At 35.8% G+C, this 14,291-nt stretch overlaps 1 protein-coding gene across 1 annotated transcript in view; it reads right to left on the reverse strand.

The window, feature by feature from the left end:
• NCAPG2 (non-SMC condensin II complex subunit G2) overlaps positions 1 to 14,291 on the reverse strand; it is a 40,587-nt gene that overhangs the window by 15,419 nt on the left and 10,877 nt on the right. Inside the window, exons 6-15 of the mRNA XM_041488895.1 lie at positions 14,104 to 14,198; positions 13,189 to 13,258; positions 12,724 to 12,810; positions 10,451 to 10,546; positions 6,080 to 6,205; positions 4,998 to 5,177; positions 3,857 to 4,009; positions 2,047 to 2,269; positions 675 to 790; positions 27 to 200 (exon numbers count right to left, since the gene is read on the reverse strand). Of these exons, the coding sequence (XP_041344829.1) occupies positions 27 to 200; positions 675 to 790; positions 2,047 to 2,269; positions 3,857 to 4,009; positions 4,998 to 5,177; positions 6,080 to 6,205; positions 10,451 to 10,546; positions 12,724 to 12,810; positions 13,189 to 13,258; positions 14,104 to 14,198 (1,320 nt within the window). The remainder of the gene's footprint in view (positions 1 to 26; positions 201 to 674; positions 791 to 2,046; positions 2,270 to 3,856; positions 4,010 to 4,997; positions 5,178 to 6,079; positions 6,206 to 10,450; positions 10,547 to 12,723; positions 12,811 to 13,188; positions 13,259 to 14,103; positions 14,199 to 14,291) is intronic.

Raw genomic sequence — 14,291 nt, forward strand, 5'->3', positions numbered from 1 at the left:
TACAGGAAAATCTAGGCTTTCTTTACCTGAAATATTTTAAAATATTCAGGAAGTACAGAAGCAAACTTCCTGATAGCATAATCTTTGGCATCTTCATTGTGATCTAGTGCTTTGTGGATGCTTCTCCAGAGTATTACAGTGATCTCCAACAAACTTGCCATGCTGGCCACATCATTTACTGACAACACATTATCCAACACCTGAAATACAAACATTTAGATGATATTACCCATTATATTTTCAAATAGAAATTTAAATTAAATTCTAGTGTCTTTAAAGACACTAGAAAAAATCCTTCTAGACCCTTTAGAAAGACACTGTGGTTGCTATAGAACAGGAACTTCCACAATTCAGTCTTAATCTCTCTAACTTCACATATATTGCAATAGTAATTTTTAAAATAATTTAACTGCAAAACCAAACCAATTTATAATCAACACTGGAATTAGGCAACTATTAATTTAAAATATGCTTCATATTCCTTCTATCTTCTTCTAGCTACTTGACCAGATTTCTGCTACTGCAGGACATGAAAATCCAATAATGGCAGTTCTCCCCTTCCAATTCCAGAGATGCCCAAGGGCATTCCTTTAGACCTTCTGCCATATTCTGTCTCACATTAAGCACCACTGAAAAGAAGTTACCAGAAGTTAGAATAGAGTGGTTTTTCTTACACTGTTCTCCTTTTCATTTCCATCTTCATCATCACCCCCACTATCATGAAGATTATTTTTCATTGCTTTCTGGATGCAGGCATTCAAGCAGCGCCGAATAGTGAGCATCAATTTAGCTATATTTAAATAGAGTAAGAATAAATTAGACATTTACTATTTGCTAAGAATGTTGTTAATAAGTGCTTCTAATTACAATGGAAAGCCAGTATGAAAAAGTAGGCAACAGAACCAGAAACAGCTAGGAAAAAATGGAGAAAAATTCCTTGTAAAGGAAATGGAAAAAATGTGAACATGTTTTATATCCTCAAGTATGAAGAAGAAATGACAACATTATCGTCAGGGTCTGTAATTTTATTGTTAAAACAGTATACTAAAAAACCCACAAACAGCCACCACCTTATCAAATCGGAACCAGAGGAAGCTTCCACAACTCCTACATCTAATCTGGCATAGCTGTTAACCTAATGACCCACATTCAAGAACACATTCCCTCCAATGTCAATGTTCACTCCTATGTCGATTCCCATTCCCTCCTGTGTCAATTCCCATTCTTTGGAAAAGATGTAGCCCAACCATTGCACTCCTGAACGAGGAGCTCAGCTCTAGAAAAAGTGAAAGAGTTATGCCACTCTGGTGGAAGTACAAGGTGATTTCATAACTGTGATTTCATAGCCTTATCAAGATGATCAGTGAGAGGTAATGGTTTGGGCATTTCACCCAAGTCACTCCATGCTGATTACTTGAGTTTTAACAGAACTCCTCTGAAACAAAATTTTCCTGATTTTACTTGTTTCAATAGAACTTTTCTAAGCAGCAGTGACATGCTGGGCAGCACATGCCCTCTTCACTGAAAGTTTCAGCAGCTTTCTAAAGGAGGACTTTTTAGATTTCCCCTGAGCAACCTGAAAATACTGATCCACAAATCCCAGATACACAGATTATCAGGTGTAAACATTTTTTCAGTTTCTATATAATCTTTCACATGAAGATCTCAAATCACTTAAGGCATCAGGGTATTTGCTACGCTATTTCTACATGAGAAATAGGTATCAACTGAGAAAATTTTAAGGTACGTGTGGGGAGAAAAGGGACCCAGAAGGACCACGTATCACCATGGGCTGGAGTGTACAGTACAGCATCACAAGAACAGAGATGAAAAGCTTTGATCTCCTCGCTGTTGAAAAAGCTGATGACTTTGCCTGCTGTGCTCATTGCTGGTGTCAAGAATTTCCAAAAATACACACCAATAGTATACTAAACCCCACCCAAAAAACTAGCGACAATGTACCACTGTTACAGAAATAAGAAGATAAAAGCATTTACATAGCATGATATCAGTAATTCCAAAAGCTCACAAGGTTTTGTGCTTTACCTATATTGGTGGGGGCAGTGAATTCATAGGCATATTGATAGAACTTCCTGGCTGCTGCTGGATTCATCTGGATCAGAGTGACACAGCGCTCGCACCACACATCCTCAGGCTGGGCACTGGGGAAGAAGGAGTTCAGCAGGAGGTTCACGATGCGCCGCGACACCGGCCGAGAGTCAGCTTCGAGGCGAGACAGAAGATGCTCCATGGGACAGATATTCCAGAACTTTGTGAAATGAGAAAAAGATGTTCAAAGGAGTGAAACAAAAATAGAGGAAAAAACCCATCACCTTCATTAAGTGAATCAAATACAAAGAACGTCAACCCGGAAAACATGAGCATTTTTGATTTTTACACCAAAGTGTACTGGAGGTCAAATTCTGCTGCAATAATGTTATTCTGCCGTGCTGATGTTTTACATCTCCTGGTATCTCTGACTCACTGCTAATATTGTGGTTCAAGCAATTCCACTTCAATACACCTGCAATACTAATGCAATTCCATAGATATAGGGAAGAACTATTTACCCTGCAAGGATATCATCATAAAATACAATTATTGTCATTATGTGCCATGTTTCATATTCTCCTCACAGGACAAAGTAGGACCAAACTACCTACAAGAATTGAATACACCTTAAAAACCTGTATGTATCAACATCCTTTACAAAACCATCCCAAGCCTTACATTACTAAATAGTGACTGCATCCCATTCTTAGCAGAGCTCTACTTTATTCGTAACACAGAAATCAAATGCTATGAAATTCAGAAAGACTACACAGCTGTTTGCCAGCTGCAACACTACATTTGTAGTTTTTGTGAGAAGATTCTGAATTAATTATGCTGGACAATTACAAATTAAAACAAACAAACAAACAAAAAAATTTTCAATGCCAAGGAACTTCTTTTACTCTTGAGTAGAAATATTTGTATCAGATAATTACCCTGTGAATTCAAACTGTGGATGATCCTATTAAAAATGCCATAAAAAGTAAGTTTAAAGTGATCCCAGGACTTATCAGAGATACACATTACAGTTTTTAAATCAATAGGAGTTATTGAAAAACATCTACCACTCACTAGGATTTTTTTTCTTTATTTAAACCTGATCTTTCCTTCCCCTAAAAAATCCCTGACATTGAGAATTATCTTTTTTCTCTGTCTTTACTGGCAGCAAACTCAGAATAATTCACAAACAAAGTGACCTCAGCCATTCCTTGTATGGCTTCCCCTCTACACCCTTCACCATCTTCAGAGCCCTCCTCTGGATGCTTTCTCATAGTTTTATGTCTTTATTAGGCTTAGCAAGAGACAAAACCATTGTTAAATTAAAATATAAAATTGAAATTAAGAAACTATTAACATTAGAGAGTGGAATAAGAACTCACAGATGCTATTATGTCTGTGGTTGAACAGTACCACCATAAATAAGAGTCCACAGTAGAACACAAAATACATTAAAAATCAATATAAAAAGACACCAAAATCCAAATGGAAGGCCACAAAGTAGAAACAAACATTATAAAAACAGGAGAATCAAAGCAAAAAGACTACTGGGTTAAGGTGTTAGGCATTTAGAAGAGCTGGGCAGCTGAGGGAAGTGTGGCTGCAACCCACTGCTCTCCCCTGCCCATCCAGAGAGAACAAGGGCCCACAGAGCACTCGGGATACACAGACATTAAGAGTGCTACCAGAGCAAAGCAAGTTACTTCTTTCTAAGGAACACTGCAGCAGTCTTAAAATGTACTTTTTGTTTTTTAAATAAATGCCATTATTTTGTCTCCTTGCTACTTATCAAATGTCATTACCCTACCTTAGCAGCCTTGGTAGCCTTCACTTTGAGCAGCATTTCCACAAATGCCACTCGCACCTTCTCAGAACTGTCATGAAGACTGTGTTTGGTTGCAGGCAGGAGCTGTTCCAGGAGTGGGTGACTTAGTTTGTTGTCCAAAATTATTGGTAGGCACTAAAATAAACAAATCCAGAAAGAGTAGAGCTGAAAAATCTGTAGCTAAAAATTGCTGAAGGGGACTGTGATACTTCTCATGTTAAACAAAGCAGTGGCAGACACTATGCATGCTTATTTTTCTTGTCATATTTTCTTTGGTCAAAACTGCTTTGATTACTTCAAATTTAAAGTGAACTGTGTTCAGTGAACTCATTTCAGCTGAATCAGAATTTCAGAACTACACTAAGACCATGGTCTTGCCCTCTGCCTGAGGACATAGCAGCTCTCTAAAATACGCTGATTTCAAATTAGAAATAAATTTCTTTTTTCCAATTCATTTTTAAATCAGCACTTTCTGCTTATCCAGGATAACTCCCTCATGAAGTGGAGCAAGTGAGGATTAACAGGATGACAGCTTCAATTTAAGGCTGAACTGACACAGACAAAATCTTCAAGTGAAAACGTTGACTAGTGAGTTCATTTTTCTGTCCAAGCTACCAGTTATTTCGCACATGCCAGAAAGATGTATTTCTTTCTAACATAGTGACCAATGCATGGGAGGAGGCATCACCAGACAAACTGTGGAATTATATCCATCCAAACCTCAGAGAGACAAAGTGGGATACAAAATCCTAATTGTGCAGATCTTGGGATGCCTTAAAGTCAATAATGTAAGAAATTATGGCACTGCCTACATATATTTTCAAGTCTAAGCATAATTTCTAATAGCTAAAAAAAAATTAATTATTGGGTCCAAACAGTGTGTGTACAACTGGAATTGAAAAACCTTAAGAGTCAGAAAGCCAATCAATTATTATTTCAAAAGACATTTGTTTTCCAAATATGTGGCTTTTATGAAATGTGCAAAACCTCCATGTACTAGGAATTCTATTCCCTAAGACATTTTGAAGAACAAGTAATTCCCTTGATTTAAAGTGGCCTATACTAGAAACCTGTACATCAAGTAAAATAGAAAAATTACTATCATGATAAAAAAAACATTTACTTTAAAAACAGAACATCGAACATCAGCAGATGTTATATCACATGCCAGATCTCCAGTTATCTTTTTTAAAAGATCAGCAAGAATTGTTGGAGGAATCATCTCCCAGTATTTGGATATGATCTGAGTAACTCCAAGTACCCCTGTAGAGCGGACGACTGGATGAGGATCTTCTAAGAGACTCTAAAACAAACAGAAGAATAATACTGTGAGCATATGGGTTATTGTGACTCTACTGCTGTTTGATCTGGGCCTGTCATAAACAAAATGCATTTCATTACCTTTTAAACATTATGAAAACTGTCATACAATAAAAGAACTGTAATATTAATAGTCCCTCCAGGCATTTTACTATGAAGAAAACAAGGAAATTTAAATCAGAAGCAAAATTAAGGTAACTCTTGGCCAACTTTTTTCATTGGACTTTTGAAATTATTTTTTTTTTTAATAAATCAAGTCTAAAATTTGTGACTTAATTAAGAATATTTGTACTTTATTTATATGAGTCTACACTGATCACTGTTCCTATGGAACAACATAACAACTTTTAAATTCATTCAATTATCTGATATCTACTCAGGAATCCCCAAACATTTTCTTAATGAAAATACCCACTGCCCATGGGTATGAAAATGCCCATTCTCACCCATCTGGACTGGTAAGGGAATTTTTAGGTTCTCTCCATTATGCTTAATTTCAGAAGTATTTAGTAATACAGTACTGAACTTTGATTGAGTGATTCCATAGTAACTGTGAAGCTCTCCCCCACAATCCCAGGTTAAATAAGGATCAAGATCATTATTCATGCATTTAATCTTTCAAAGGCATCTCTCATTCACAGATTACTGAATAACAAACCAAAATTCTTCCTTTTTAGAGTTTAAAGTGGTGTATAGCATCTGCAGAAAACATACTACAGAAATTTAAAATATTAGTTTATTTTTGTATTTTCTGTGCCACAGACCTCTTTTTCCCCACAATTACCCAGAAATTCCATAAATTTAGTTGCATCAAAAAAAAAATATTTTTTACGTTAGTTCTGACAAAAGTTTCATTTTTAACATTTTAGTTTCATTAAAACTTACAAAAAGTTCTTCAAACTGTTTCTGAATTTCCCTGTCCATCTCTTCAGCAGTAAAACTGGGATCACGAACAGGAAAAGCATCAACAAACAAAAATGCTGCATTTGCTCGAACTTCTGAGTTTCTGGCCTGTTACAATGGAGGAAAAGAGATTTTTTCCATAAGGACCAACTGCTAACATCCAAAGTTGTATCCTGTCAAATACTATTCTCCAAACATTTAAACAAGTGTTTTTAATTAAGCAGATGGAAGAGATTAATTTACAAATGGATGGAAGAACTTAAAAGTCACATATGAGTTTTAATGTTTTATCTTACTTTTCCGCCCAGTCAGTAAAACCTGAGTTATTGTTACAATCAGCTTTCAACTCACATCAGCTGCAATGACCCTGAGGAATCACAGTCAGAGCCCTTCTGCTTTCTGTTATGCTGAATAAATTAAAAGCAGTTGAGATTTCTCTTGGTGGCCTTAAAGCTCCTCTTCAGGACAGAAGACTTGAATTCAATCAGACTGGATTAATTAACTTGCTTGTCAAGAGACAGGTGATTTAATTGAAAAGCTCAAGCCTGTTTCTTCAAGAAAATAGTATTTAGTAACTAAGTACCAGAAAGCTTGGAGCGTAACTTATCCAGCAAAAACATATTCAGTTCTACATCTCTGCACAAAAGTATTAGGATCATGTTCTGAGCTCCAGGCAGCTCATCAAAAATCCATGGAAAGCCTCACAACATTTTACCATATTTAACAAATTTCACTGTACTCCACCATGTATTTTACTGGTTGCAAAGCCACAAACACAAAAAAGGAAAAAGGGGCATATTTAGATACTTATTCAGTGAAAGATAATTGATCCTGTGGGCCCTTAAAGACAGAAAAAGAGAGCAGACAATGAAACCATGAAGAAATTCAAGGCATCTCAAGGAGAAAGCTGAAATCTAACTACCAAACTACAATTTGTCAAAGACAGCAGTGCAGTGATCAAGAGCCTCTACTGACTTCTCTTGGAAAGAAGACTTGGAAGGAAGAATTTTGTCCAGATTTTGTGTCCAGTAAAAAAAATAAAAGCTCTCAATATAACAAGCAAAGTAGGCCTAATTTTAACAGCAAGATGAGATAATTCAGGGAAATTCTTGACTATGCTAATCATCTAATCTTCTTCCCTTGTAATAAAGCACACTGAGATCAAAGCAGGGAAAAGAAACATGGCAACAACCATGTAATATCTAGACTTAAATAAACCAATGACAAATAAAACCAGAAAACACAACAGAAATGAGTAACAATTACTTAATTTACAATCTGTTTCAGGTTTCTCTTCTTGACCAATCCCGATATGGTGGAGTAGGACCATAACATGCCAACTTCTTCATGTCAACAAAATTACTAGGAATTTTAAATTGAATACTACAAAAGCAAATAAAGCACAGACATACATTCTTTAGTTAGGAGCTTGTGTTTTCCTTTACATACTATGGATAATGCAAAGACTTTAAAGGTGAAAAGATTGTAATTCTTAATTCTATCCTATAAAGTTATAGAAATTCCTTTAACTCTGAGCTTGTCTATATTTAAGAATTAACACATAACAAGATAATATGTGAATTCAGCGTGAAATAGCTCTTCTGCACTAACATTGCATGTGAAAATTAATTCAAATGTGGTTTTGTGCAATAACCTAGACCTTGTCTACCATAGCCATTCCAGAAAGTTAATTTCCATAAACTTTTTAAGTGCATTACACTGAATTCCATTAAGCTCACTTTTAATTCTGAACTGAGTACCCACAGTTCAAATTCCTGCCTTTAATTAACTGGAATTTATCCCAAATGTATTTGCATATTCAGGCTCGTACAATGTCTTCACAGAGGTAGAATCCAAGACTTTAAATTCATGGCCAGTTTTAATCCACACTGACTTTTCCATGCCAGAGACTGCAGTAATTTAAATGACTAATATTTCTTTACCATTATACTTGTACAATTCTGAGGAACTTTCAGAACCTTTTAAAACAATATTTTACGTTTTTCTTCAGTTAATTTTCACAACTTTCTTTTAAATTTTAGCTGGTCTTGCAGGTTTTGAAATTAACTTCAAATTATTTAAAACACTGCTTCCCCAGGACATGTTAGTTTAAATGTGTGGGATGTTAAAAAAATATTAGAAAAGACAACCAAACACTTTAAAAGAGTCACTTCCTTCAACAGCTTGAATTCCTGGAAGAGTGGTTCTTGACTTTTTCAGCTTGATAAGAAATAGCTTAATCACTACTTACACTAAATAATCATATTTTTATATCTATATATCTTCTCATACTAACAAGCAATCACTGCACATCTCTTTTATGTTTGTATGACACTTGCTTTTCATAATAAGAAAATGAAAAAAAAGATGAAATTACATATGGCCTTATATTACAAAAACTTAAGAGTTGCATAAAGGCTTATAAAAGATGTACAGGTAAAAGCCCCAACAGAAGCTTGTGCAATCTAATTATTTGCAAAGCAATTAAAGAAAAACAGAGAACTGCATTACAAAATGAGCATTCTCAGTTTCAAGATTTCAGAGATGAAATCAAGTAGTTTCAGCATCAACAGTTCTGGAACTCACTGTATTCTTACAACAGAAGTATTTTTGCCCTCTGTAAGAAGGAGGAATAAACAGACCTTGTGCGTCCTTTCTGTTTCATAAACAATGTTCTAGAACAGAATTTGTTCTTCACTATATTAAATTAGGGATTTAGCTAAAATAAGAGTGTCAAACTAGTTATCTAAAATTAATCTGACATTTCAAGCTTTGGAGGAGAATCCATAACAGTTATAAGAACTGTTAAAAGCTTCCCTTCTTAGTTCTGTATTTTAAATTACTGGTGATTCTGAATCACAACAACAGTTCAAAACACCAAACACTTCATGCAGTACTATATGATTTGTTCTAGCCATGGAACCATTAGTGATGTGAAAATTATGAATAGCAGCTGTTAAAAATTTCAGCTGCTTGTGGAATCTGGAATTCTCCTATTGTCTTGCTGCAAATCAATCAGTAACCTTTTTTTTCTAGATCACACACCTTCTGTTACATTTCTCCAAATAAATGTATGCAGATTTCATAAGGTTTGACAGAATCTTCCTCCAAAAAGTAGTCTAGTCTCACATTGGAGTCCTGGGCTTTGGCAAGTGACTGTGACCCTCCACTGACAGGCAGCAACCCTCTTAAAAATGGAGCACTGTATTTTGTTAACTTAGCAAAAATCAGTTAAAACACCTATTCTTTTAGAGACAGAAATGTAGAAATTAAAGGAAGTCATGCTTTGTAGCTATCATTCTCTGGCATTAGGACATAAATGTTTCATCCAGAGTGCTCCTTGTTTATACAAATTCTAAAAGGATGGGATCCAACATTTAATGTAAGACCAAACAAGATACTGGGCTAGCAATGACTTTTCATATTCCCACCTCTACCACATGCTTCTGTTGAAACCAAACAGCTCTCAACTCCTTCCATTAACTCATAAAATCCATTGTAAACAATTTTTGAAGTTAATAGTGAATACTTTCAACACTGAGAATTTCAAATACCTTTCTCAGTCTAGAGAAGATGCTTATGACCAACCAGACACAAATGAAATTTATGTAAATGTTTGCCAGAAATTAACGTGGCTGTATGTGTATGCTCCCACAACAGGGATTTCATCACTTCAGACAAAATAAAAGCTGTCACCAAAGAAGGAAGCTTGGCTCCTCTTGATCACAGAATGTAAGTGAGTAGATAAACTGCAGTGGGTCCCCTTTAGTCCATGCATGCAATCCACAGAAGGACATGCACACACCCTGAAAGAACTACAAGTAAGAAATTTCATTCTGAGTGCACATCCATACCATTAATGTCTGTCCATACAATCCAACTAGAATAAAAGTTTCCTAAATTAATACTCCAATACATTCATTGAGCTGTATTCTAAGGCTGGTAATTAATCAACAGGTGAGACTAAACCATCCTCTGAACACTTCTGGCTCTGATCAATAAAACACTGATAAATCCCTAAAGATCTTGGAAAAGATAATACAAGATTACACAGAGTTTCTTCTTCAGATTGAGTTAAGAATACCAACTGCAATCCTGGAAAGCAATCTAGGTACCTGTAAACAAAAGTGAATTTTACAAGTAAATTATATTAACAAATTAGAATATTATTGTGCATGCTATGCCTAATTGCAACTTTAAAAGTTATGCAGCTACATCTGTGATGCCAAACACTCATTTTGGTTTTTGTGGCCATTCATTTTAAAAGCAAATAATAAAAACATAAGATGTGGAAGGGGCCCAAAATTTAATAGCTGGAGAAAGACATTTGTATTTTCTGAAAAGGATAATTACCTTGAGTGCTCTCCAGAGGATGGGCTGATACAATCTATAGAGCATTTCTTCAACTCCTTGACGGACTTTACTTTGTTTATGAAAATAACTCAGAATCTAAGAAAAAACAAATAAACAGGCCCCAAAGCTATTTTAACATTCTACATTCAGGAAGTGGTAAGGTGTTGTTGCATTTCATAATTATGTAAGACCAGAGTTTTCATACTATGAAAATTATAAAACTAAACATGTTAATTGACACTATATCTTATTAGGGAAGTCTCAAAAATAGTAAAATTAAAAGTCTAATAAATATAATATTTTATAACTTTATAGAGTCATTAAGTTTATATAAAGATGTACAACTAGGAAAAAAAACATGGCTAGAGAATTTCACAGCAACACCTCATTTTTGTTACTATAAAAAATTATTTTTAAAGTTGCTGGCAGAAATACTTTGAAACCATGAAATTATGAACTACAGATAAATAAGCTTTTTCTCTGTTAAGAACAAAGGAACTTTTGGTAAGTGGGGTTACCCACATACACATGTACAAACCTAATAAATTTTTTATGCCCTGATGAAAAGCAAGTATCAGCACTCTTTGGGACTCAAAACTGTGTTTAATTAGTTAAAAATACTGTTATTTTCCGTATCTGAATTATGCAGAAAAGAAAAAGAAAGTGGAAGACCAGAGCAGAATATGAGAAAGGACATAATGTAACTTGATACGAAGAATTCCTCCACTTTGAAACACTGAGCAGTTTGAGCTGTGTGCAAGGTTGGTAATTAATCAGAAAGTGAGATGAGATCATCCTCTGAACATTTCCGGCCTTGATCAATACAGCACTGATAATTCCCTGAAGATCTTGGAAAACAGAATACAAGATTACACAAAATTTGAAAAGAAGCTGACCCTCTAGTGGTCAGTTCAAATTTATTCCAAGACCTACTCCTCTTGCAGCCCAAAGACATATTTATTCACTGTCCTCTTTCAAGGTCATAAGCCCCAAAGTCTGAAAAGCATGAAATGCCCTGTCAAAAGCCTGTTCAATCGATCAGGAATCACAGGACAAGGAAATCCTATAGCTATGAGAAAACAAAACAAACACCCTAAAAAACCAACCCCAAAAAATCCAAACCAAAACAAACAAAAAAGCCACTCTAGTATTGTACACTGGTATGTCAAGCTGTATATTGCACACAGTATGCACTCTAGAGTCTGGGTATTTGGGAGGAAGCATGGGAGGGGAAGGGGCATTTATCAAATACAAATGTCTTAAAAAGCCTTGTGCACTTCTCATTCTGCTTCAAATGCTCTGCTCATGACTGAACGCCACAGACAGACAACTAGAATCAAAGCTTGTCCCTATGAACCTAAATAAATCCCCTACATACAGTAAAAAGAAAAAAGCCAAGTCTCATTTCAGACCCATGTACTAAGTTTGCCTCAAGAAGGTTATGACTGTTTGTCCTTGTGATCATCGATGGAAAAGTCAATTCTACAGGTAAAGAAAGCTTAGACAACAGACAGCAAAAACTATTTCTGGCACTCTGGAAAATCCCCTTCTACTTTTAAGCAGCAAAGACAAATCTGCTGCAAAACTATAAGCAGGTTCCTCCTAAAATTTGTTTTAACATTATTTCTCAGAGTATGCTATTTTTTAAAGTATTTGTGGCAGGTTGGCCCTAGTCACCAGCTAAGCACCCACAGCCATGCACATACTCCGTGCTCAGTGGGGAAGAAAAAGAATTGGAAGAGAAAAGTAAGTTCATGGGTCAAGATAAGGACAGTTTAATAAATAAAGCAAAGAGGACCCAAAAATCCCCAAAGGAGTGATGCAAATGCAACCACTCACCACCCGCCACAAGCAGGCCAATACTCAGCCAGCCTCCCAGCAATGGCTGCCTCCCTAAAACCCACTTTCCCCCAGTTTGCTGAGGGAATGATGATTATATGGCATGCAATATCCTTCTGGTCAATTTGGGTCAGCTGTCTCAGCTGTGACCTCCTAACTTCTTGCTCATGCCCAGCCAACTCCCAAGGGAAAATGTGGGGAGGAGAAAGCCTTGAGACCACACAGGCACCGCTCAGCAGCAGCCAGACCATTGCTGTGCCACCAGCACACCCCAAACACAGCCCCACACAGGCTGCTATGAAGGAAAGTATTTCCATTCCAGCCACACCTGGTATGGTATTTTAGTATGAAATGGAAATTTTCCACTTTATAGCAACTGATCTCATTTTGATGCTACCAGTTCATGCTACTAGTTGTGCTTTCCTGGAACTTACCTCTCTAACTTTAGAATGAACAGAAGAACTTCTGGGAAGATGAATTCCATGATGCATGAAATCCTGAATGCAGTTATATTCAAGTACCTACAGTAAAACACACACATGCTCCTGTTAACACAATAAAACAATAATAAGTACTGTAGCTATTCAGCAACTATATTTTTCCCTAAAACATGCAACTGAAAATAGTACCTGCTATTATTTCTTACTTGGCTTCTGCTTTGCCCAAATTTTTCCATGCTGGGGGCCTCAGTCTGCCTCAACCGATTTTCAAAATTTCAGAATCTACAATTAAGCCAATTGTCAGAAGCCAAAACTCCTTGACAATGCTGAAGAAGCCCTTTCCTTAGGGAAATAATTCTTTAAGGCTTGTTAAAGGAACCTCTCTGTAGTGGAAAGTCATGAGTCTTTCCCACCTTGAAATTCAAAACTATCCAAATGAAATTTCAAACATAGTGTTACCTCTATGAATTCTCCTGACACTTTCTTCCAGGCCCTGAAGTAAACTTCTGAAATGTATTCCACCAAGGATCTGTATTAACATATAGGAAACACTGTCAAGAAAGCACACTAACCATACCTCTGTACAATTCATAAAGGTGAAACATGAAGTTTTGTATAAGAACCAATATTGTTCTTAATTCTGTGCATCAAATTGGTTTTTAGAACAAATTCTCTTTTTCAAGTCTACACCCATAACTACCGAGTTAACTCTTAATGAACACAAGCACTATTACATGATACTTGAAATACCTCCCACGTGGGAGAGCCAAAACATTCAGAGAGATACTTTACCAGTTATGTCATGGAAAATGCCTGACATTCTTTATAGACATGTATAGGAATATATTATTCTACATGAAAGCATTAGAAAGCCTCTGATTTTAATATACAGAATTACTTCAGCAATATTTCACTGAATAATCAAAGAAAAAAAATCTCCATATTTTTCATCCATCAGCCAAGTTCTCAGGCCATAATTTATCCTACAAGTCACTTCTTATTAGAATGCCTTATATAGAAATCTAGAAAATTAAATTAGAGATTGCTTGTAGGAAAAAACAGGAACACCCTACAAAAGGAGAAATGGACCTGCAACCCTCACAGCACTGCAAATAATGCAGTCCAATTTCTATCCAAAGTCATTTGCTTTAGCTAATGGCAAATAAACGTTTACTGCTCCTATAACTGTACACTCAGGCACATCAGAGCGACTATTAAATGAAGTTGCTGAAACAATAAAGCAGTAATATTCAGAAGATTTGTAGGTTTCTGGATATTGATATATTTTTTCAATACACTAGGTATTTTTAGAGTGAGATAAACAAGATTTTAGACAAGCTCTTACTAATTAAGTACTCTAACTGGGATGCATACCTTGGAAAGAACTGTAATTGGTTTTTAACAGTTCCATGTATCATTTTAATGAAGTTTACATTCCAGCTGAACAAAAAACTCAAGAGTCTTCTTCCCTGTGGGGAGGGGAAAAGAGGAAAAAACAAAGGGAACTCAAAGGTAAGAAGAATACGCAATTTAAGAGCTACCTCAAAAATCAGCAAATACAA

This window comes from Pyrgilauda ruficollis, unplaced genomic scaffold (assembly GCF_017590135.1).
Source record: "Pyrgilauda ruficollis isolate IOZ18807 unplaced genomic scaffold, ASM1759013v1 scaffold12, whole genome shotgun sequence".
Taxonomy (NCBI): Eukaryota; Metazoa; Chordata; class Aves; order Passeriformes; family Passeridae; genus Pyrgilauda; species Pyrgilauda ruficollis.